Here is a 26,582-nt window from a genome sequence, read left to right on the forward strand (position 1 = left end):
GTATAAATCATCAGGGGTGAAATGTAATATTTTACTTTTCTGTTGTTGCTCCTAAGTTAAGCTCTTCTTGCCTACTGTGTGTTCTGTTTTGGGATCGCTATTGTTTCTCTTATATTCATTCCTTCTTCAGCACATTTTGAGCATTTTTAAGTTTGTCTCTTATCACTGTTATGCACATGACATTCAGTAATACATCTCTTTTAAGTCTGCAGATTTTGCAAAGGTGTTTAGACTCTATTAAAAGTGGTTGAAAATTGTCTCTAACTTAATGGAGAGAAAACAGAAGTCCTTGTTTGTGCCCCCCAACAAATTTATGCAGAAAGTAATGGTGAATAGTTCATCAGGAACTTCAGAGTATGTTTTGAGTTGTGTTATGTATGTTTTCATTTTAGACACTCACTCAAATCTCTGTCTCACTCTTGCTTCTATCATTTAGGGAAAATTGTTAAGTTGAGCTCAGTTGTGTCACGCTTTGAGCTGAAAATTGGAAATCATCCTTTTATTTCATCATGTCTGGATTATTGTAATTCATTGTTCACGTCTCCTATGAAATCTTAAAGCTCGTCTGCAGGTTGTTTGTACTTACATGTCACACCTTTCAGGTGCACTGGCTTCCCATTAACTTTAGAGTTCACTTTAAAATTCTGGTTTTGATTCTTAGAGGTCTCCATGGACAAACGCCAGCATACATCATAAAACGTTACATCCTTACATGCCCAGGTCATGTGATCGGGGCCTGCTGGCTGTGCAGCATTTAAGGCTGAGGACTAAAGGAGACACAGATTTTGCAGCAGTGGCCTCCCAGTATGGAACGCTCTCCCACTGAGCCTGAGTTCTGTGGATCTGTGATCTCTTTCAAAAAGCAGCTACGAATCCATTTTTTAACTTGCTTTTGGGTAAATTTGTTTGTTTGGATGTTCTACCATTTTTATTGTAATGCACTTTGTGAGATTTAATGTTTTAAAAATAAAAATATGCAAAGCATTAAACAGGCCAGCATACCTGTTCATTGAAGTTCATGAGATAGTACTGCAGAGTGAAGTGGGTCAAACAGGCAGGTTCCTCCATGACCAGTAAACTTCTTTCACAGGGATCGTTTTCAGATCTATCAAGTGAGACAAGCTCCTTTACCCTCTAATGCTACATCCCTCCAAATTAACCTGACTTCAGTACCCTGAGTGCAGAAAGTGGCAGGTATTGTCTCCTATTCTTCTCACTTTCTCGTTCTTACAGTAACCAGACACTGTCACCTTTTGTCCCATTGTTGTCTTAATTACTGGTCGACTTGGGTTCAGAGGGATCTGCTTACTCAAGTCTCTTTTCCTTGTCTGTTGACTAGGCTGAGACTTTTCATTGGGACCCAGAGGAGCGGTAATAAAGTTTAATATGTCTGTGAAGGTTCTCAGTCATCCAGGTCATCGTAGTCAAAGGAGATTGCAAAGAAAAGCGTCTGGACTTCTTTAAGTTACTTGAAGATGCTTCACCTCTCATCCGAGAAGCTTCTTCAGTTCTAAGGTCAAATGGTGGGGATTAAATAAAGTTTAATCTGCACTATGGCTATTGGGAGAAAAAAACCCACTTTCAATGAATACATTCATCCAACAATTTTAGCAACATTTCAGATTATCTGTTGTGTAGAAAGATTATTTTACACACAAGTAGCAAAAAGGATGCCGCTGGTACCAAGCATCAAGGCGAGGATCATTTAGATATCTTATCACCAGTAGAGGGAGTAAGAGGATTGTCTACAGATTGCTTTTTTGTCTGATGTATTGGAATGTTCTTGCTGATCTCCAGAGGACTTTGCATATTAAGACCATTGATAGTCTTAAAATTGCTTATTGTTATGTGCACAGGTGTTTTGCTTTAAAATTTGCTTCATTCAGAAGCCTCAGAGGAGGTTTTTCTTACTCTCAAACAATAGTCAAAAAAAACAGGACAGTTCCCGTTTAGCACTGAGAGAATGACTTTACCATGAAGTTGCACGAGGCTAACCACCAAATATACAATCCAGATTTCAGCAAAGCCAAGCTTTAAGCAGTTTCAAAGTGAGCAATGATGAAAGGAAAACAGAAACACCTTTCATGAATTAAGAAATCAATGCTGTAAATGTCGCAACTGTTCCAGCTTATTAAACGCCCCTCTGTGTTCAGTTTTGTTTTTGGATTGTTTTTCCTCGCAGTGTGTTTCCAGTTGTAAAGCTGGACTCCTGCTGTTCCTTCTAAAATGTGCAGGTTGCATGCTTGACCTCATCCCACAGGGGAGCCAATGGCTCACACATGGCACTCCAAATCCTCACTCTTGCGCATGCATCTCCAAACAATCTGGGAGTCATTTCGCATATCTGATAAGTTTTGTGCTTCGTGGAAGAAAAGGCGAAGGCCTGTACACATGTCCCGAGCCTGAATCCAATCAAGGCAAGTAGACTTCAGAAAGTCACACTGCACCTTTTGATTTTCGCACACAAAGCACAGAAAGACTTCAAATGGAAACGGGGAGAATGGGATTAGCTTGATCTGATATTTGCAGCCCATATGCTTTGCAGCAACTCGGGTATCTGAAATTGAGTTTGATGATGAAATAAACTGTACTGCTGGGGCAGAAGAAAACAGTAGAGTAAGCACAACACAGGTATAAGAAACATGCATACAGTGTTTATTTTGCAACCAGGACACATTAAATAAAACTACAAAGATACTTCACTTATACAAAAGATAGATTATATCCCATTCACATACAAAATAACAATAATTTACTGTATAAATTAAAATTTTCACTATTTTGCTATTTACAATTTGATGAAAACAATGTTTTGGCCTCTTGTGATGACTCAGGGCTTCTGGTGTTGTTTTCATGTTATCGAGCAATACAGGACATTCATATCAACAAAAACAGTTTTGGAGACAAGAAAAAGACTGTTTCCACCGCTCAGAAGACGGCGCGGAATTTTCCGACTGACTGGAGGACCGGACAGAAAATGGAAGTTTGCATAATTCACCAGGCTATCCAAACAAATATGCCCTTGTTAGATTTTAACTGTCAGATTTCGTTAGCTTGTGTTTGATTTGAACGCGCATTAATTTCCCATTGCTCTCCGTTTCTCCCCTTCTTTCTACGCTTGGTCAGCTCTGAACATCACAGACCCAGGGGCATGTGCTCTTGTCTTGCAATAATTAATATGAGTTACAGTTGAGAGGACAGGCAAAACATAGCAGAGAGTAACATTTTAGAAAACTTCTGACTGGGAAACAAAAGTTATTCAATTCTGTCTGAGTTCTCGAAAACCATAAATCTTTTGATTTGAATGTCACTGTAATGCTGTGTCATGCATAAAATATAACCTTTCTTTCAAGTGCTCAGGTTGCTGTACAAGTGCGTATTTTTTTTCCTTTTTTTTTTGTCTTTTCACTGAAACAGAGTTGTAAGTGATTAAGTACCATTTCATCTTGTAAGCTGAACCAAAATGAAGTGCTTCAAAGTTAGGATCTTTTTTATTTTTCTTGCCAGTGAGAAAATAACTCAGCGGCCATCTGCAGAAACCTTGAACATCTAGTCTCACATCAGGAAAGGCCAATTACTATGCCGTTGGTGCATTAGTAGATTCTGACCTTTCACAAGTAGTTAAAATGTCACAGAAAACCATTATAGCTGGAAACCTTCTGTCAGCTTGTGGATAGTACCTTGGGGTTCTTTTGGTTATATTTCTGTCTGACTATATTGTTCGCACTCAACCTTTTGGCCTGAAATCTATATGACAAGTAAAAGCTTGAAGGTCTGCAGCGTTCTGCAGAATTTAGACAATTTACTGGTATCGAAGATTAGAATTTTTTTTTTAAAAAAAGCACTCCGCTTTTGAGCTAAAGTAACACAAAAGCACTTTGACAAGTTGCTTAAATGCTTTGCTGAGACACAAAATGAAAGAGCAGTCATAAATATCATCATTCCCACACTGAATTACATAATATACAACAATATTCATCCCCCTGTAATCAAAAGACAACATAATGTGAACAATATGTTCAGTAAACGTCCAAGACTACACATAAGATACACAAATAAACAAAAAAAGCCTTTTAAAGCCTCGTCTGTCATTATATGAAGAGTTCTATCCCAAAAGGCTAAGTGTGTCAAAGAAAATAAATCGACATCAACAAAGTCGTGTTAAAAAAACGATGTAAAAGATCCCGTCTGAGATTAATGCTTTCAATCACTGCACAAGACCGGGAGGCATTTTTGACATTTAAGTGGCGGAAACCCTATTCTGGAATGAAACTCTTCATATCTACATGGATTTTTTAAAGAAGTGCAGACTTTTGTGAGGGACACCAGTCCACTTTGTGAAAGAAACAGATGTGCGGAACTGAGTCAAGGGAAGAGGAGATCCTTAAGGCACTTGAACAGCATCAAACCGGAAAGACTCCCACCCACAACCGAGCAGAAAAAGCCCTCAGATCTTCCCGAGCCTCCCTAAATGGCAGTTTGTGAGCAAACTGCACCAACCCCCCACCCCCCCAGCCAGCTAGCTACTTCTCCTCGCCACACAAATCCATGGGCGCTGAGTGAACGAGTGGGCGAACAAGCTCCCTTTCTCGCTGATCTTTTCATTTTGCGGTGACTGATTCGTCCCCAAAGTGCTGTCATATCTACCTTCCGTGTGACATTTCCGCGTCCTGTTTCCCTTTCCTCAGCAAGCCAGGTGTCACGTAAAACATATATTTAAAAAAAAACAACAAAAAAATATTAGCAGTTTGAATACAGAATTAAGAACACAAATGAATAAACAACTCTTTGGATGGGAGGATTCTGGATTTTGGCTGAAAATGTTCATCCGCATGAGGCAGTTAAGTTATTAAAAAAAACTGAAGTTTTACAGCATGTGTCATATGTGTATATGTATTAAAGACTCAGTTTCTTCATCCTCTCGTTGATGCTGATGAAGATTCGGCTGCCACTGAAACTGAACTGAGCTGATTTGTTTTTGCACTCCAGCTTTGTCATATTTTCACTAGTGAGCTTGCTGTCCAGAGGGGTTTTTGGAGGTATTTTGATTGGTAGGGTCATCCATGGGTGATGGAAACAGCTTCTTGCATGATAAAAGCATCTTTGAGATTTTCCTCTATCCAATCTTTTATTCTCCTCTCCAAGAGTGGAGTCTTACAGTCCTGCCTGCCCTCCTGCTCCTCTTCGGTGCTGAGCAGGTTAGGAGGGCGTGGCCACTTTGGCACACAGACCATTTAGTAGCATTCACTCAGTCAGTTGTCATTAGCCACTCAGTTGTTGGCTTGTTTGCTTAGCGCCTCAAAGAGTTTCATTGTCTGAGGGCCTGGCATCTGACGGCCCTTGAACAGAATAGTGGCGGGTGGCGGTACTGTTTGGTTAGACGGCAGGACGCAGCAGGAGCACTAGTTGCCCACCAGGGGGCTGAGGTCACCGTGATGGTTCTTTAGCTTCTTCTTGAACAGGGAGATGGTAGAGGGGCGGTACAGGATGATCCAAGGCTCAGAAGACGCTGTGCTCTGGCTGCAGGTGTCTGAACCACTGACGGTTGGGATGTTTGGAGACCTGAGAGTAAAAATGAAGACGAAGTAAAGACAAAGAAAAGACAGAAAGGAATTGCACAAAAGAGAGAGGGGAAAGGAGAAAAGATGGAAAACAATGAACAGAGATTAACAAAGAGAGTCACAAATGTGTCCTAAAGCTCGATTAATTAATGTCACAAAGCTCGATTAAAACGGTGGTACCAAAGCTCTTGTGTAGGTTTTTACAATTTTTGGGTACTTTTTTAAAAGCCCTCAATACTTTTGGACTCAAAATTATTGTAATTACTGGTGAACCTTGGCTTTAACTTAAACTTACTATATTTATTGCATTAGTTTTTCAGGAAAATGGATCCATTTTCAGGGGAAAAATCTTTATATAAATGTTTCTGTGTTTTCACTGAAGGGAAAGGGAAACTATGTTCTACTGGAAGAAAATGTTTAAACAACGTAGTTTTCTTGTTTTTCAATTTTCTGTTCTGTTGATGCTAGGAGATTCTTTGATCGGAAAATTTCTGGCTTTAGTCAAAGTGAGAAAACAGACTTTGTGGCTCCAGATAAAAATTCTTTACATAAGGACTTGTTCTTTCATCTTCAACCAGTATGGTATGAATATCGTGGCGTACGGGTAAAAGCTTAGAAACGTGATACTTGGCTGATCCACCACGCCTCGAACATCCTCATACTTACTTGACTGTGACGTGCAGCAGCAGCTTTGCTACCATGGCGATGACAGTCAGTATGAGGAGAGCTGCTAAAGCGTAGATGGTCCACACTAGACAGAGAGCGGAGCACATTAACAAGACATCAGACATCCAATCACGGTAATTAAAACAAACCGCAGCAGACTGAAGAGATTAGCGAGTCAAGAACTATTCAAGTGCTGCTTAATTCAAACTTACACCTGTGAGAGGTTCAGTCAGCTAATTGTCATGAAATGGTGATACATTATCAGTGCACATCTGTTATCAGCTAGCTGTTTGAGAAAAAGAATTAGGGCTTGGAAAGAATAACATTTGGAGGTAGCAGAAAAGCGCAGAGCACATCAGTCCACCCTGCAAAGTGTTGACTAGATGGCTGATTGGGAAAAGCGGGGACTTCTGAGACAATGACAAGTGAAAACAAGCGTTTTGTGGCATTACTTCAATTATGATCATAGGGAGTCACTCTGGGCCAGAGCTTCTAGAAGTATCTCAACAAACCAGGACAATTTTCAAACTTTCAGAGAAACCAGGTCATGCTAAGTGGGAGTTCTTGCTAAGAAACCTCCAACAGCATCCCAGCAGAGGCAGAGAGAGGCGCGGTAAGTGCAGTGTACGACGGGTGTTAACATACTAGCGCTGTGGCCGGTGGTCTCGCCGCGTCCAGCCCACTGACCTGGCATGTTGTGCTCCGGTTTACCGGGGCTGGACGTGATCACGTAGAGGATCTGGGACGAACGTCCATTCGTCGTACTGTTAGATTTCTCTGTGACTCCACCAGCCAGCTGGGGCCCTGCTGTGCTAGACACGTCTCCGTTTTCCTCCTCGTCGTCTCGTTCAGACTCTATTGTTCTGGTGTCCTGGCTTTGAAGCGCTCCTTCAGACTCTATTGTTCTAGTGTCCTGGCTTCGGAGTGCTGGGGGGAAATAGAAACAGACAGTTGAATGTTATTCCTTAAACTATCAGGTGGAGATATGGAACAAATCAAAAGCTTACTATCCCACAGCACCAAGTTGATCCGGTTGTTTCAGTGACTAAAAGATTATTTTGTCAGGTGTGGTGCTAAGAATATTCAATTCTGATGTGAAGTGTCTCACAGCACTGGCATTTCCAAAGAAAACTGCAACTTTCCAACTATTCAGACATAAATGATTGTCCTGTCCTTGAGGTATAAGCAGAGACGTCAACTTTAACAGCAATAAAACTAGTTCTCAGTCCCAAAAGAAAATAATGCATGAATACAATACAACAGCATTACTTCCATCCTTTTTCTTAACTGCTTATCCACATTGGGTCATGGGGGAGGCTGGAATATAACCCAGATGACTTTGGTCAAGAGGTAAATTACACCTAGGACAGGTTACCACTTCATCACAGGACTTACACAGAGGCAGACAATCACCAGTTAACCTAACATACAAGTCTTTAAACTGTGGCAGAAACTGCAGCACCTGAAGGGAACTAACACATCCTCAGGGAGAAGATATAAACTCAGACAGGATTAATATGGACTCAGTGGCCAATATTTATCTCCTCTCTCACATTCTGTCTCACGACGAGTTAAAAACGTTAAAATATTGCTCCCTGCCACATTATAACAGCACACCTGTCTGTAAACTGACACTTTTCCCCCCAGTTTTTAGTTAATGCATTAGTTTTTGTCAGGGAGAATAATGATTGCATGCTCTTTGTGGTAAAAACTAATTTCATTCAGGACCACTATAGCCAGAAGAGCACTGGGATTTCAATATCCAGTTTTCAGTTGATGACCAGCTCAATTCTGCGACCTTCCCATCCATTCATGTGCTTACATTTAAAGCCAGAGGAGGGCAGGGTGGAGCAGCTAAATGCAGAACAACACAGCAGGGATCAATGATAACACATGACATATTACACTGATATGACATTGATAATGTTAGGTACAGAATGAAAAAGGGTGGAAAGCGGGTTGCAAAGCTGCTTGCACCTGTGTAGCAACTGTAGGAAGACTGAATAAGTCCAATATTGAAGGTGAATAAGGGTATCAGTAGGCTGACACTGAGATCAGCTGATCTGCTAGGACTGTGACTAAGCTTGAGTTTTGGCCCGTCTGAACTAAATCACTGTGCTGAATTTGTTCCACACAGTGATTTCTGATCACGCTGCTGCTGTTTTGCACACTGATGAGCTCTTTTTGATATAATACAAATCTGATCTGACGCATTTAATTTGTCAGTAGCAACAAAACAAACAACGTTAACGGAAGGCAGATCCCATCTCGCTATATCAGCGAGTTTTTATGAAGTTCTCCATCATTTGCATTTAATCATTTGTGAAAATGTCACCCTTTAGCCACAATAAGAAAAGGCTAGAAGGAGTTTTTGATAAGATAGGAGAGGAAAACGACTTTCATTATTCAAGAAAATCTTTTATTCATCTGGAAATATATAAATCATTTATCAGTTTTAGCAGTAAAATTACTCCTTGGTTGTTATTATAACTTAGCTTTACTGCCCTTACTAGATTACAGCTCTGTGTAATGTAACATCCCGTGTCTTCACAATGAAGTGATGAATGTAGCGTCGAATGCAGAAGAGGGAAATGTTATGCCATGTCGCTGTAATTTCTACAAGTTAAGGGCATCGATCACTTAACACTCCTTTAATTATTCCATTGTATAAACTCGGCTGCAGCAAGCATGAGGTAATATTATACTACTTCATGCTGATCATGTTGTTGAAAGTATATACAGCAGAGGCACGAGTGAATATTTAATACTAACTGCATTTGTTAAGAAACAGATGGAGTTTGCAAAAACACCCAAGCGTGCTATAAACATGTGGTGCTGAGACCTTTTTTTTTAAAATTCAAGACATGATTCAAAAAGTGTTTGCAATAAATTCTGTTTGCTTTAACCTGCTTACAGCTCCAGATGGGCAGAGTTTGCTTCATAAAACAACAGTGCCAGGGAGCATGGACTATTTCAGCTCATTTATGGGCTCCCAGAGGAAAGCAATATCCTAAATGAGATCTCCTCTGCCTTTCATTTACGTCTCCTAAACATAGTTGCGATTTATTTAAAATCACTGTGTGATTTTAAGAAATGTTCTCGTCCTCCGTGTGAAATGTTGCCGCTGAGAAACAAACTGCGCAGTGTTTCAGTCTCACACTGATATTTATGAGTGTCTTTTATTATTTTTCTTACATGTTAAGGTTTCAGTCATTATGCTGCAATTGTAATCATCCGCAGATGAGATATTGTGCTTTACTTAGATGTTTAGAGCAGATGTCTGTGAATATCAGAAATTAGACTTAAAGAATTAAAACTTTTAGACACAGTCACAAAACATCAAAAGATTAAGAGCACGTATGAAGAAACAGAATAAATGACTTAAGTTATAAATTGAGAAAAAACATTTTTTTAAGCATATATAACTTCAGGCGACTTAGTAAGGACCTAGCCATCTCTAACAATTTGAAACAGTCCAGTGGAGATGATCGTTTCCACAACTCTCCACTGACTTTCCAGTACTTTCCACTAAACTTTCCAGTATGTGAGTAATGGTCAAAACAAAAGCATATTTCATTCGGGAATACCAGTGTTCAACTGCAGAAATTTATATCTGGTGGCATCGATATGTTCTGGAGACTAATTAAGTCAGAAATAAAACACAAGCTGGGTTTCAAAGAGGCTTGCAGATATGCAGCAACTATGGGCTACGACAGCTGCTGGCATGTGGGTTGGGACTGACGTCAACTTATTTGCTGGGAACTGCAGTTAAGCTTGACTTTGTGGCCTTCCAACTAACCAACTCAGGCTCAAGTTATTTTTTAAATACCCCAGTATGTTCAACAAATTATTAACTTTACATTAAACACATGACATGTACTGTGCAGTTCTTTTATATTGCTTCTCATGAATCTTCTGTACATTTATTTATCTTATTTCACATCACCTCGCCTCTTCCACTGCTGAGGTGCTTCGAGTTTCTCAGCTGCGTGAACTACTTTCAAATATCGATTATTCCAGGACTGTTCCACTCTTTCATGAATGCTGGTCAGATGTTAAACCAGCACGGGTTTTTTTTTCTTTTTCACGTAATTGCTCAACCTGGCTGTGATGTTCCCAGAACTGCCCACATGTTTCCCATTTGCAAACAAAATACCATGCTTCAAACCCAGTCACAGCTGAAATGTGCTGTCACTGTCATCTGAGAGCGTTTATCCTCAAATTACAGATCCAACCGCTCAGCCTGCCACCAAGGAGATATTAAACGTATATGGTGCTGACACTATCTGCTTTCTATTTGTACCTCAGTCACTATGTGTTTTTATCTATATAGCTCTGTTTGAAAAACAAAAAAACAACTACTTAATTCAGGAGGTGACCTTTTCTCATAACCCATCTCAGATTGCATTTCTGGAATAGACTATACCTCCCGCAAAACAAGATCCATGTCATGAGAAAGGATCGTGCCTGTCTGAGGGTCAGAGGATTTTGACCTTCCAATATTGTTTTTACTGTAATGCCAGCAGGCAAAGAAAAATGACACAGAATTACAGATGGAGGGAGAGAGGGAGGGGCGGCTGGAGACTGCCTCTTAATGTGAGCTTGAATGTCACCTACAGTGAATTATATCAGGGTGTGCTTTGCTCATTCCTGCAGAAATTAATCTATTAAATCATTTCTGGTGCTTTCAGACTATTCATAGGAGAACATAACACAAAAAAACAAGTTTTTTTTTTTATTCCACATGAATCCTTATACATTCTTTGCATTAGCCTGGGATGAATAAAATTACTTTGAAGTCCTCTGAGCTGTAGTTTCTTAGAAATGCATCCACTAGACAATGAAATCGGCATATCAGAAGCCGTAATGCACACGATGGTTGTATTTTTTATGTAGGTGGCATAAAAACTTTCAGTGCAATTTAGCAGAGAACACACTCTGGGTGAGCACTCTGCAGCAGCTTGATAAGAGACTGAGTTCCTAGAAAAACAGAACACATTTAAATATGCAATATCACCCGGGGCTGTGAGACATTGACTAGCAAATGAAAAGAGAAAAGGGCCTGCCAAAGCCATGACAACTGCCTAACCACAACTAACAGGTGTTGCTTTACTAAACTAGGGATGCTATGCAAAACTCCATCATAGTGCTAGCCAGCCAGCCAGCCACGCAAATGGGGTTCTTACTTTGTTTGCAAAGTGTTCTGAATGAAGGCAGGCTGAGCAGAGAAGCTATAATGAAGGAAAACATCACAATAGGTGAGAAATTTCAGAAAATCTGGTGAGCTCTCACCTTGGTAAAGAAGAGCAAATCCCTGGGCCTGGTTGGTTCGGTCAGAGTAGAAGTACAGTATGACAAAGTCGCCCGTGATGTTTACCAGATCCCGCGGAGGGCTTCGCCAGTCGAAGCGGGCCACCACTTGATTTGTGTAGCCATCCAATAGCTCCACCATGTCGGTCTGGTCGGAGATGTCAAAGAAGGTGAAATTGAAGAGGATGGCCGAGGATCCAGGGACCTGGATAGTCCAGTAGCAAACACGCCCAGCCCCGTATTTGTCAGGGAAGTCGGGGGAGTAGATCACTCCTGATGGAGAAGTGTAGTTCCCACCACAGGCCCCCACTCGGGCTGAAAAAAGAGCAGTAAAAAAATGCCTGTGTTATTCATTTAAAGATTAAAAGTTGTGGAGATGGTTGACATCTGGTCTTGTGAGCATGTTGTACGTGACTTTTTGTGATTGATCAGACACAAAGGACAGACATGTCCTTTGATTTTTAGCACCACAACAAAACACCATAGCTGTGGTATCTGATTTATTAAACTCAAGCTGATTTAGATTCAGAATTTAATTCAAAGCATCTTTACAAGATTCAGCCTAAAAACAGCCTGAAGAAGAATGTGGTTTAACTGAAGAGTATGTGAGTATTAAAAACAGGAAATAGGATTCACGCATAACCAGCAACAAAGCTTCTGGAAAATGAGCCTAACTGGACATAACATATGAATAAATGTTATGCAAGAAACATGTTTTTGACTGGACCAAAAAAAACCTTTTCAGGAGACTGAAATATAGGTGGTCTGAGAGAAAACTAGACTGCTGAGCCTTTGGGCTTTAATTTCAGGCTGTACAAAACCTGATCTTTGATAGCAGATTTTGTCAGTCAAAAGTCTTTTCAGAGCAGATCCTGTCTTTGATGGCATGGTGGTATGGGTTTAGAATAAAGAAGAGCTAGCTGCAGGCAGGGTTACTAACTTTAAAATTGTAGGTGTGTTGTGTTCTGACTTCTTACAGCTTTACGATGATAAAAGAAATGAGCTGTCCCCAAATCAGATTTGTACAAAATAAAACCAGACTAAATGTTTGAAAATTTATGTGAAATTATAGCAGAGATGTGAAAAGACTGAAGAATGAGATCCAGAATGACAACTGTCAGTGCTCACTGCTGAATATGATGACCCAGCCGTCTCCGCCGCAGGGCTGAGTGTGGTCACCGAAGCAAACATGGTTACACTCCATGCTAGGTGACTCGCCACGTTTCTGTAGGTCCACATCGTTGCCACAGAAACAGGCATATCCTGACTCCATACCAGCAAGCTGCAAAACAGAAAAAGGAGTTGTGCAACTGAGGAAAACACTGAGGGGGTCATTCTGCTGACTGCAAACACACATTCTTTCAGTTCGCTCAAACTATAAAGATTGTTGTTTTCCCATAAAATAAGACCTGATTACATAACATTTTTTCACTTTAAAAGGACCAATTATGTTTTTCATGTTCGATTTATGTGGAATTGTGTAAACGTGGGGTAAACAGTTGACTACATGTAGCTACTTCCCTCTGAAATAAGTGACTCGAGCCTAAAGCGCCCTAATTGCTCTTTCTATCGTGATTACAAGATGTTGTAATCTGAGTCTGTATAACTGTGGCCTCTCAGCTGATTAGAAGACTCCCTTCAAACACGCAGCTGCACACGGGGTGTACAGAAGAAACCGTACAGGAATAACACCTATCTGTCTTTCAAATCAAAACTGTTAGTAAACCATTCCAGAAAGTGTCAGCGCAGGAATGTGACACGTCAAAAACCTTCACACATCTTGACCTCGACACTGCTGGCCACTCGCTGTCAAAAGAGGTATTGTTCTTCATTCAGAAGGACGCCGTTGTTCGATATTCAGGCTCTAAACGAACACACGCAACTGAAGGTACTGCATAATTTCCTACTCATGGAATAAGAATTCACGCAGCCTCTGCTTCCACCCAGATGTATCAAGCTCCTTGTTGTATTATTCTATCTGATGCGGTTAAATTTGAGAACACGTACACAAATACTTTTGGCAGAGTAAACAAGCCATGGATTGCTGTCTCACTCATCAGGCATGCTCTCTGTCAGAAAGTCACGTGGGATCCATACTCCAGAGCACTGATGTTTCACGTGTGTATTGAGGACAGTGACAGTCCAAGGGTAGGCAGATGATGCCAGTCTGTTGCCATTTCCTGTAACATCTGCCTAACTGAGAGGGGAGGGGGGTGCCTGTCAGTATCTGTCAATGCATACTGAGCTGAAGTGGATCTGCTGAGACAGAAAATTAACACCTGGCACTGTTTGTAGCAGGGACAATGGCACGCCAGAAACAGAGAGAAGGGAAAATGGGAAAACCCAGTGGGCTAATAACCATTCATTTCCAGCTGTCAGCCTTGATTATTGGGATGATTCGTCATCTGCTGGTTGGCTTCAAACAGGAAGTGTGATGGCTGAATAAAGAGGGCATCATCTAGATAACTGACAGAAAACTACCCATAAAAGCAGATGATTTACATAAAAGCCTGACTACTGCAAAAAGACTGCTCGCGCCTGTTTTAAAAACAACAATTTACTCTGTTTTTACATCCAATAAGTGGAGAGATTTGAAGTGATAGGACAGAGGATAAACCATAAACCAATTACAGGTTTTTTTCCTCTTTTATTTTGGATTTTTTTTTCTACATTTAGTTTTGCAGAACTTGCTGTGTTTGATTGCAGTTAAAATAAAATTTCTCATGTTTTCTTGTTATTTAATATATTTTTAATTTAATTCCAAATCTCACCTTGTATCTTTGCTTCCTGCAGAAGCTGATACAGTTTTGGATAGTGAGTTTGTTGGAGGTCTCACTGGCACCAGTCAGGGTGGGGGGGTCACCACTGTCTCTGAAGCACCCCAAGTTTCCAGGCACTGTAGGGAGAGCAGACGAGAGTGGGGAAAAAAAGATTAGTTATATGCAGCATCTTAGATGCAGTCTGCATTGCACAGTAAGGCGAGGTTTTCACATGATTAGGGAAGATCAAATGTATAATGGAATTAAAGTACAGCAGGTGTTAGAAACAAGTCGACAGATATGGAAAGAAATGGTTTATATCATACAGAACATGCTTCAAACTTTATTTACATGGTCTATATGCTGTTTCAATTTTCTAATCATGTTTGTGATTAACGCTTAATCTCAAAAACCCAGCCCAAAGAACAATCAGTGATGACACACTCGTCAAGTATTCAGAACTCTGTTTGAAACTTCTAGCTTGAACTGCCAAGAAGCAAGCCAAGTATTTGGCTTCTGAGAAAAAGAGAAGAGGAGGAGGTGGCGAGCGGCAATGGAGGAAGAGGAGGAGAGAAAAGAAAAAGGGGTGAAGAGGACAGGGATGTTTGAGTCATAGCAACACAGAGCTGGAATTTAGAAAATGTACCCTGTCAGATTTGAGAGCTGTTGCATCAGATTAAGAATATAACATTTTCTAAATGTGTGACTGTGTGTGTGTGTGTGTGTGTGTGTGTGTGTGTGTGTGTGTGTGTGTGTGTGTGTGTGTGTGTGTGTGTGTGTGTGAGAGAGAAAATAAAATTTTAAAGTCTCACGTACAAAGAAAAAAAAAAGGGGGGGGGGGGGGTTCCATGTGGAATTTGTCACATGACAGGAAGAAGACCAAGTCCAACACCTGGGCCTTTATTAAACTCAGATTTATTAAACTCAGTATTTTTGTAAAACACAAAAATTAAGAGCAGCATTAGTTTTGGCACGTTCCAAAATTAAGCTTTGCCAGCAATTGTTGTGTATAAACTTGCAACAGCTGGTTACAACACCCTTCAGTAAAGTGCACAATATTTCTGTTGCTTTAGTTATTCAGCACTGTCTTCAGTCAGTCCTGCCTCTGCAAGCCCATTTGCAACCCATCTCTAAACCAACTCCTCATTTTTATCCTATGTCTGACTTTTTCCCAGTCATTGCCATCTATGCCTGTTTTATTTCTACACATAAACAGCATAGATGGCTAATAAAGTCTATTTAGGAAGACCCAAGCTAAGTGTTTTTGTCATTGATCAAACTGTGAAAATGCATGAATATTGGCTACATTTCATTGACAAGTTGCTAAGTGGATAATCTTTAAAAAAAAGTACCTTTATCTTTTAAATATGACTTAAAGCTAGTGATTACAAACCACAATATAGTGTTTACTAAAATTATAGATTACAGAAATCACATCACTCTTATGCTGGTTTCACTTTTCATATGAGGAGGCTGAAATCCCATTCATAAATCAGTTGTCCTGACGGACGTGTTACAAAAAAAATAATACTTCTGTGCTTTTACACTCAGACAGGCTTAAGCTGAACAATAGATCTTTGCACAGCAGCCACTTGACATCAAACAGTAGGTAAGCACAATTTCTAATCTCATGAATTTAGGCTCTTTGACTAAACAGAACAGAACCAACACTAAAAACATTACTTTTGAATTATTTTGTTGATACTTTGATTATAGCCTCTCATGTGCACCAAAAGGTTTCTCTGCATGCAAGTTAGATTTTACAATATGTGAGACCAATGCGCCAACAATGCCAGATGGATTTCTAACCAGACAGATAGATGAAAGATGGATGTTGACACCTTTCCAGATCACATTCGTGCAGATGAATCAAACTGTCTGCCCTAATCCACTATGTATTCATCAAATACTATGCAATCTTTCAAAATCTAGTACAGTGATTAAACGCTGCAAAGCTTTTAAATTCAATGTAATAGCTTGGGAAGTGCCAATAAAGCCTCCAGCAATCTATATCCTATTTGTGATTTGCTTTTCATTTAAATCCAAATGCGCTTAAAGTGGTTTATTTTGATGTTCAGAGCTAAAATGAATTTGACAAACATAAGTAAATGCACACCCTGAAAGTAATTTCAACTGGAAGTTTAAAAAAAAAAAAATTCTCTTCAGTGTAATTGGAAGTGGTGTCATGTGGCCTTAGGGTGTGAAAGAGATCATTGGGGAAAGACAGAAAAGACAAGAGCAAAGACTGCGTCCAAAATAGCTGTCAAGTCTGCTGCGAGATACAACAAGGACGCAAAAATCAAAAGCATATGACACTGTGGTCTGTATTAAAGCATTTACAATTTCCAGTTTCAAATGACCTTTCGTAAAAACTCTCTTATTTCATACAGTCATGAAAAAGCACAGTGGCTGAAATCCTATAACTGGAAATCAAACCGTTACACAAAGATCATTGTTAGATTTTTGTGTAATGCAGGACAATCATAGTTTGGAGATCAGCAACTTCCAGAAAAAACGCACATTCTCCAAAGGGTCAGTGATGTGAGATCAGATGCAAAGAGGGAGCTGCACCAAAAACCTCCGCAATTGCTTTGGTCAACTACCAGATTGATGCAGTTGATCTTAGTCTGCATGGAAGACACTGAGTTGTCTGCAAAAAAAAAAGATGACTGCCAAGACACGACTTTTACTTTGAAAGCAAGTGTTTTGCTTTCGATTTGCGTCACGTTGTTCACAGTTTCGTTATCGCTTGGTAATGATTTGCAAACTGGTGACCATGACAACCTGCTGGCAACCAAAGAAATCCCATAGAGGTTTTCTCTTTGTGAGTAATTTCACACTAGCAATTGCTAGTAACCGCTTGCTTACTGGTCACAGAATATACACTTTTCCCTAGGGATTGGTGGTTACCAGGGGGTCATTAACTGGTCTCTAGGCCTTCAAGAATGGGGCTTTCACATTCAATTTCACAGCAAATGTGAGCCACCACTCACACATTTATGGTCACTGATGGCCTGTGAGGCCTTAATAGCATTTGTATTGATTTTTTATTTATTTCTCTAATGACATACAAATAGAATCCCACAGAGAACTCCCCGCTAGAGTTTCCTCACGAATTGAGAAGAGCGCAAGACGTTCATTTGATCCTAAGACATTACACAATAGCAATTCCTGTCTATTTGTACAACAACACTGTCTTGCTTTGCGGGTACACCAAAGTCTGACAACATGCTCAGACACTGTAAAGTCCCCTGATACTGTACACCAACACTGTCCTAGAAATAAGAATCTCTTGAGCTCTGCCTGTCATCAAACATGCAGGCACAGCTCGGCTGGTGACAGTAAGTTCCACCAGTGCACAAGCAGTTCCCAGCACGAAACAGAAAAACACTTCATCTATTTTTACAAGCCTGTCATGAAATGTAGAATATATTGGTGTTGTGGACAAAAAAGGGAGTATGGATTTGCATACAACTCTGTTTGAATGTTTATAACATTACTACAGAAGAGCATCAATCAAAACTGCCTTCATGAACTGAAGTGACCCTAATAAAGACCACACATGTGCATTGTCACATGGCGTGCCAGCTGCTGCCAAAGTTAACTTATTGGCTTGCACAAAGCACCAACAGAATCTGTAGATTCTCTCTGTTTGAGGCACAAAGACTCTTTGGGGAAAAAGTGTGACATGTTTTAGATTCTTCACAAATTGTTGTCCACAAGAATGTCCCCACAGACTGGAAAATGAAGGCGAATAGAAAGAAAAATGGTGCCGAAACAGACTGGCAGAGAGACAGCCACTCCCTGCATTTCGCTCACATTTGATGACCGTTAAGTGACCGGCGAAATTTTGGCTGCAGCCAAGAACTGTGTTTGACAAATGACTCAACACTTGAAGACAAAGTCCTCAGACACACTCAGACCAGCAATAAATCATGTGCAATATTCCTTTTTCAGCCACAAACATGCCAGAGCTTTAGAAGAGATTAATGTGGTTGGTTGGGATGGGGGGATCATTTACTAAGACTCCACGGTGCACACTTGCAAAAGTAAGCACCAGATTATTTGACAGGTTAAAGGCAAACATGACAGTTATAAGAATGTTTGAGGTCTCTCGTATTTTCCACGGTGCTATAGAAGCGGTTTCTTTTTTATCAGTTGCTTAAGTACACGCAACAGGGAAGCAGAGAAGAAAAGAGAGATAAACACCTGGTAGGGAACCAGCAACTTCCCTCCGAGCAAGGCAGGCAGGTACTACTTCAATAGAGGTTTTGAAAAGCAGAGGAAAAAATGCTACTGCTGTGCTCAGGAGCTAGATTAAAGGCACAAATGCTCTTTTTCAACTTGGCTTTGACAAGAAGATTGCAGACTACACTTCATTTATCATTCTTTGTCCTCTTCTCGTTTTAGGGGCTGAGAAGTACTGGCTGAGGAGCGGTAGGTGTTCGGCTCATACACCGGCGCACTGGAGGTTTGTGCAGAACTGAAGACGGCGACGGTCGCTTTTCTATGCACCGCCCTGCAGTGTGCATCCACAAAAAGCACAGAGTTGTTCTTATATGAAAACTCCTGAGCACAGCAGCATCTCGCTCAAAAACATCTGCTTTGCAGGCGCAACAAGTGCAAATATCTTCACGTACAGTAAAAGAAAAAACACACACAAACACACTCAACACACTTCAAAGCCGTTGCTGGAATTTAGACTTTAACGAGCCAGAGGGGAGAAATGGAGGAAACACAAGGTGTATAAATGCTCCAGTTAGCCCACACCAGACCTCTGAAAACCCTGGGAGATCACAGTGGGGAAAGGGGGGGACTCCTACAATGTTTAAAAAACCCAGCCACACTCATCCCAACCTGGCAGCCTCAGCTCACTAAAGAGCAGTCAGCCAGCCTTCCCACAATGCACTGCAGACAAGAGGCACTGGGCAAAGCTGCAAAGTTCATGGGTGTCTGTTTAACAGGAGGTCTTGCCAGGCAGCAGACACAACAGCACCACTGACCTAAAACACATGAGAGAAAAAGAAAAAAAAGCTCCAACACAGAATGATGACAAACAACATCAAACATGTGCAGCAGGCTTTGGCAAATGTGCTTGGCAAGCAGTACATGCAAGCAGGTTGATGAGCTGGAGGGACGAGCATAACATTAAGCAAACATAATTATAGTTATAAATTTCTATGACATGTGGAGAGTAAAGAACTGAAGATATGCATAAGAATAAGCTACAGAGGGTGAGAGAGAGTTAAAGAAATGTTTTCTTTTTAATGGGACTCTGGGTAGGACTTTTTATTTCAACCCCGTTCGCTTGCACCACCCAGCAGAATGCTCCACATGGAGCAAGATAGTGAAGTTGAATGATGAATATGATTTTTCTGTATTATAATCACTGGAACACTGGAGAATTTGGTAGAAAAGTTATTCTTGCAGTCTGTCCTAATCCTATAATCTAGAAGAGATGAAAAAAATTTGAGTCTTTTCTGTCCCTAAAAGCAGGGTAGCAAAAAGAATCCTTACGGCACACATAACTCTATACCTAACTTAGCTGTTTTGAATGGACTCTCTATTCATGATTTGAACTGGCAAAAACGAATCCCGTCATTTGGTTTTGTTTTATTTAGTTTCTTTTTCTGTGAGCAGTTTGTGAGTTACCGTCTCAAGAATTTGGGACGTGGGAACATAAAATGTCAAGTTTAATGTCAAAAGGGGATGACTGACGATGCCCACTCAGGTGGTGAATGATATCGCTCTGTGGCTTCACTCTGTGGGTGATGGCACGAGGTCTCCAAATAACTGTTGAAATTTTTGTTCACTTTCTAGATCAACTCGTCCGCCAGACTAATCAAGTACAAACAAAATTGACACAAAAACACACTGAACAACCGATTAATTTTCACATTTGGCTCAGAAAAAAATATCACCTTGTACTACAGTAAATAGATATATATCATAATGTCCACTAGTTTATTAAAATATTACAAAAAAAGAACTGATTTCCTGAGAATATAAGCACCAGATTTCAGGAAACAGCCTTCAACACCAGGGAAATGCGCAACGTGTAAGAAGTTCAAAGGTGTGAGGAATGAGGAAGCATCACTGTAGGAAACAAATTCTCTTTTCCGCATCCTCATGCAGACTAGAGCCCAGAACAAAGCCCAGCTGGGCTCAGCCAATGCTGATATAAATTTTTGAGAGAATAAAAAATCCATTATTATAACATCTGGCTCTGACTACCAATGCTTCAAAAGCCATCCTTAGGAAATAAGACATACAAAGCTATACAGCTATACAAGCTTGCTCAACTTAATCAGGGCCGTGTCTGATGTATGGGGATAAAGATGTAGTGATGACAAGTGCGGAACCAGACATACACACACATGTAGAAAAAATGTAAAACACATTCATACTTTTAGATTAAAATGCCAAATTTCACTTATTTTATTTGTGTGCCGGCTCAAGTTGGGATATAAAAACAATAAATAACAATATAACTTTTTTTTGGTTTTCATTCAAGCTCCTGCTTTAGAGCTTTTGCAGACATGTGACCACTCACCACATGACATTAATTTGTCGGCCATTTTGAACGTGTAACAATCCTGACACGCCAAGTGAGTAAAAAACCTTCTAAACATTATGTAGGCGATATAGACTATGGCAGCTGTAAGTATTAGTGTATACACTCTCTCAGAGGAAGTAAAACACTTTCATGGCAAGCATTTAGCTCGTTATGTGGAGAAATTTGGGAGGGAGGACTTGAAGATGGATGTTTACTTGCTCCCTCTGAGTTTAGTGATGCTCTGAAGTGCAACCGTGGCGCTCTCCCTGACTTCACAGCAAACGATTTATATCATTATGCTATCAACAGCCCATAAAATTATACTGGACGAGATCTGAAGGCCTGCAAAACTTTGGATCTTTATTATTATTTTGTGTGAAGATGGGTAACAAACCTCAGTCACTGGACTCTTCCTGGAACTGCAGTCACTGGACCAAGGGGACCACGGCCACTGGTCACTGCTCAGGTATTTACCTGATTTTTATTGCATTTTGATATTGATGTGTCACTGTGCATTACACTGTCGACAAGTGTATGTAGCTCATTTGTGATTGAGAGTTTTGGGATGCTAGAGTCTTAAAACTCTGGAGATCTATCTTTGGTGGCCCATACCCTGGGAGGGGTGACAGATTCTATTCTTAGCTTACTTAACGACAATAACTAAATGCGACAACATCAAGAATAAATAAACATGTTCCTGTTGGATTTCTTATGTTAGAACCCCAACTTCAGTTCAGGAGTGAGGCTTCAGGTGAGGAGGAAGAGGATGAGATGGAGACGAGGAGGAGCGTAGCGGTGAAGGAGGCAGATGAAGAAGATGAGAAAGAAAAAAATAGAAATAGAAAATGAATACATAAAAAGTAAGAGTGTCAAATGGTCAAATATTCTTTGAAACAGATACTGTTAAACTTTAAAATTCAAATAACTTATAACTGACACAACTATTTATCAAAGAAATTGTCTTTTTCACCTTCCAAATCAGCAGGAAAGCGATAAAAAAAATAATTAATCTTTTGTGTCCTTGATGATTGCAACACCCAACAGCCAGTGATAATTTCTTGGTAAACAATGCATGACTTATTGGACGTGATCACTACCAGTTGTCACGTCCAATATGGCGGACAGCTCTTGAGCGATGTGCACATGATGTCACGTGCAAAACATATAGCATTTCCTTCTCTTCTGAATGTTTTGTGAGCACAGAAAGATTCATCGATTTTTCCTTGCCCTCAAACATTTTTATAGACACCTGTTTCCTAGACAGCTTAATTTATTATATTCACATCAAATCTGACATCTCGAGAGATTTAGTTTCGATAACACTCTAGATAAGAGAAAATCGCTGAAAAGTATCACCGCTTACAGCGCGTAAAACACGTTTATTCAAAAAATATAAACCTTAAAATGATTCTTTAAGCATCACCAATGCTTCATTACCATCCAATCACACCATAACAAAAAGCGAATTAGTGCGTTCAGATTAGAGACGGGACGTTATAGATGTGTGGTCACAAAGCAAAAGCAGGATTTTAAAGGCACATTCCTCAAGTGCTAATAGGCTCAATTGAAGTAATTTAAAACACAGGTATGTCGACGCCTTGGAAACTCTCCCGGCAGCCCATTAATCCACCACCAGCAGGTTAACCATTCAAATCGGAGGCGCACACACACACCGCTTGAAACATGCACTGCCTTCTGAGGAATGCTAACTGCAACAAAGCAAGAAAACAACACTTATCACAGTTGGTGTTTATGTGCTGTTTTTTTCTCCTTTCCATCCCGTTCTGTCTCTCTGCCTTCATTCCTCGCTCTGTCTCCCTTTCATTGTGTCTCGGCCCCATTTATTACCCCTTTTGTATTACAGTATGCTCAATACATAAACAAATACAGCTGCTGCATTTCATCAAGCCTTTGATTAGTCTTGTCGACTGCACTACAGCCCACGAGAACACAAGAGAAATCGAGAAATATGCCACAAACTCTCCCAGGAGAATCATTTCTGGAAACTCAGTATTGTTTGTAAGGAGGTGGGTGTTGCCATTATGTGTTTCTGCCGCGTTTATGCTTTGTTTTTCTATGTAGATCATAAATTCTCCAGCCTGTAAATGGGAACAGTTTACAGTTATACAATAAAGGACTTATTATTGGACAGAATGAGAGAAGCATTTGTATCCAGCAGAGTGACTTTGCAAGTTGGACATTCAAACCTTTGTGTGTGTGTGTGTGTGTGTGTGTGTGTGTGTGTGTGTGTGTGTGTGTGTGTGTGAAAGAGCGACAGAGAGGCAAATGCACTGCATATTGCGCTTATTTACTGTATATGATGTCTGTTTCTTATCCCATTTAAACATTTCTGTAGTGTAGTGGTGACTGTGTCACAATGTGATTGTGATGGAGGAGATCAATGTCTCATCCCAGGGGCCTGGGATACTGACTAACCATCTAATTAGAGGGAACAAGCAGGAGCCAAAGCTTTAAGTGAATAATTAGTGCTCTCAGAGTCCGAGAAGAACAATGCAGGGAAGAGATGAAAAACGATCACCATACCACATCACTGCCTCCCCTCACAAAACCAAACAGCCTGTGTCCTGAGGAGTTTTATGAGACTTGATATCAGAGCAGCTGGGAGATGAAGAGAGAAGCAGACGCTCTGTGACCACCTCAGATGTTAAATAAGCTCCTTTATTTATCATCTTGCAATTTCAATAAAAACGACACACGAGCAGAACTTCAAACTTGTGACACTTTTACTCATTGGCAGTATTTCTATCAGCATCGGGCAAAAACAATAAGTGCATCATTCTTGCATCCCTTATTTGGTCCAATTGGCATCAGCAACAGTTTTGCTGAAGCTGTGTAACCGCAGAGGACACTAAAACACAACAATGGAAAGATAGATGGAAAAAGCATTTTTCCAGACATCCTTTGAAACCTTATGAGAGTAGGTAATAAAAGACTAGCAGCTACAAGCACCAGTAATGGTCCCTTTAAACGCACAACTTTTTTTTTTTTTTCCTGAGGATGAAGCAAGAGAAAAAAACATGCAGTCATTAATCAAAGAGCCTTATTAAAGAGGGAGTTTAAATGTGATCCATAAAATTCATGGGATATTTGTCCATTAGATAATTAAATACTCCATTTTGTCCACGCAGCTGATATTTTCGTTTGAGGGTAACACAGAACAATGATGAAAGAAAAACTGAAAGAAAAACTGAAATGAATCCTCTGGGAGGCATAAATGTGCCGCAGGAGAATGTGGCCTGCATGCCTGCACTCATCAGGTGGTTACCAAAAACACATATTATCATGGACCATAAATACATTTAATTCATTGTGCTTCATGGAATTCAGCCAAAAATGTTTGCATTTTTCGTTGATCGGTTGAGAAGGCCCGAACTACAATTAGAGGAAAGTTGATCACGAATAGACAAAAACAGCCAAATATATCGAGCCCCCGAAGAAACTCTACTAATTAGGTTATTATTTGTAATTTCAAGTGCAATATCTCAGCAACTAATGGATGTACTGCCATGAAATTTGGTGCAAAAGTGCACTGCCCCCCACCACCCCCCTCCGCTTGAGATGAATTGCAATAACTTTATCCGCACTTCATTTAGATCAGGCCCATTGGCTTTAGAGAGAATTGGCAAATATTTGCATTTGCCAAACAAAATATTGCACAACAAGAAGATTAGTAGAGATTACTTTTACTTGGCTTACAGGGCGTCTTTATACAGACTCACAGAACTGCTGTAATGTGAGTTCCAGTCAGTTAACCTTACCTTTAAAAAAAGCATAAAAACCAATTGCCTTGAAAATGAAATATGGGATGGGTGTGTTGTACTACCAAAGGGTGCAGGACACTTGCATATCCTATAGTTTGAGTAAAAACTGTACAGAGTACTTGATAGATTAGGTTTAAATGTAGTCTTTTAGTATATTCCCAGAATGACTCTTTTAAAAACACCCAATTAAGTGAGACACACTGTCTGCACACACTGCAGACTCATTTTGTCACTGTCACTACTTTCCAATATTAAAACTTAGACCGGCTATGATAAAGCATTTTGATCAAATTTAGCAGAAAATGGGCAAACCTGCAAAACACACACACTTACACACACAAAACAGGTAAAAACACTAGGCGATTGAATGCCATTTGCCATACAATAGACACTAAATAAAATTAAATATATTATAACTGTGCAGAGCTGATCTACATTTGGCAGCAAGCCCTCATTTGTGAGCCCTAAAGTTGCTGACCTGCTATTCATCTCCTCCTCGTTCCCAGGAGAAATACTAAACAATGGCCATCTACTCATTAGCAAACATTCAACACAGCCAGCTTACCTCGTGATCAATACATCTAATTCCCTAATGGTCCTGACTGATTTAACCCCAGACATGTTGAGAAAGGGAAGGAGCCAGAGTCGGGTTCTGAGAGACCATATTTACCTGATTGTCCTCTGGTTTGTTTTTGTGTGTTTACTTTCTAGATTGCATTTAAAAGTTTCCTCATAACACTTCATACAGGTATTCTCCTGGAGGGCAGGTGCGGGTGGAGGTGAGCTTTAAGGAAGTTAGAGGTCACAATAAGCTAATAGTAGTGATTTCAAAACTCCTCTGCCCACTTCTTCAGGTAAGGACAGGCCTAATGAAAGTGAAAGGGGCATGTCAACCCCATAAAGAAGTGAAGCTTAGTACTAAAAACATTTAAAAAGTCACTTCACTTCTTCCAGAATAGTTAACCTAATATATGGCACAAAGTTTTATTCCCATTATTGCAAAGCAGTAACCATCTAATTCTAGTCACGGAGCACCTGCGAGAACACTATACATAAAACTGCATTAAAAAGAAGGAGTTTGGCATGTTTCTGTGAAAAATGTGCAATTAATTTGGCTGGGAGACAATAATCTTGGCAGGTAACATTTTTTTAATTTATACTCTCTGGGTACTTCAGTCAAAAATCTGAATTCAGGCATTAGTTGCACTTGGGTGCGCACAGACACAAACACATGCACGCACTTACACTATTTCATCCTTAATAGAAGCCTCCATTTAACAAAATGAGTATCCTTTTGTGAATGTAATGATTTTAAGGGAAACCACATTATAAGGCTCTCTCGGGTCATCTGTTATGTTCATTCTTTGTGTTTTAACAACACAGAATGACTCATATTTTCAGTTTTCCATTATAAAATGTGTTTGTGTGGGGGGAGAATCTCCAGAGAAAACTCATAAGTACAGCATGACTGACCTTACCTCAACTTCAGTACTTATAATTTTTTACATACAGGAGCTTATTAAAGAAAAAAGGAAAGGCCTAAATTAGCTCACTTCATTAAATGTTCTCTCTGAGACTCTAAATATCTCACTGGGTTTTGCACTGGTAACAGTGCAGGGATACGCACGTGCACACACACGTGCACACACACGTGCACACACACACATGCAATGTTGCCTGAACCTGTGTCAGTATTATGGCCGAAAAGCTGGCTGTGGTGAAAGCTGGTGCAAGACCACCTAAGGGAAATATTCGGCCTCTAAAAACAATGACAGAGTGAGAAAAATACTGCAGTAGCAAAACCTGAAGGCATCCCTGGTTTAGGCAACCACAGCAGCCACGAGGCAGGGCTGTGGTGCTTCGGTCCAGGCTTCCAAACCACATGTCCAACTTGTCTTGACCTCTTGCTTATTTTGATTCGCACTTGTCCTCGTCTCAGACACTCATT

The 26,582-nt window shown here is 40.2% G+C and overlaps 1 protein-coding gene across 2 annotated transcripts in view; it reads right to left on the reverse strand.

The window, feature by feature from the left end:
- Positions 1-2,632: 2,632 nt before the first annotated feature.
- The window catches only part of kremen1 (kringle containing transmembrane protein 1), a 63,350-nt gene continuing 39,400 nt past the window's right edge, over positions 2,633-26,582 (reverse strand). The window contains exons 4-9 of one of the 2 annotated variants that reach the window (XM_084945804.1): positions 14,309-14,433; positions 12,666-12,819; positions 11,520-11,852; positions 6,915-7,154; positions 6,228-6,312; positions 2,633-5,562 (exon numbers count right to left, since the gene is read on the reverse strand). In XM_084945804.1, coding sequence (XP_084801930.1) covers positions 5,403-5,562; positions 6,228-6,312; positions 6,915-7,154; positions 11,520-11,852; positions 12,666-12,819; positions 14,309-14,433 — 1,097 coding nt within the window. In that variant the 3' untranslated portion in view covers positions 2,633-5,402. Of the gene's footprint in view, positions 5,563-6,227; positions 6,313-6,872; positions 7,155-11,519; positions 11,853-12,665; positions 12,820-14,308; positions 14,434-26,582 lie in introns of both variants that reach the window. The other variant, XM_084945803.1, reaches the window with a different exon arrangement.

The sequence above is a fragment of the Perissodus microlepis genome, chromosome 12 (genome assembly GCF_051167445.1).
Source record: "Perissodus microlepis isolate ML-2025 ecotype Zambia chromosome 12, ASM5116744v1, whole genome shotgun sequence".
Lineage (NCBI taxonomy): Eukaryota > Metazoa > Chordata > Actinopteri > Cichliformes > Cichlidae > Perissodus > Perissodus microlepis.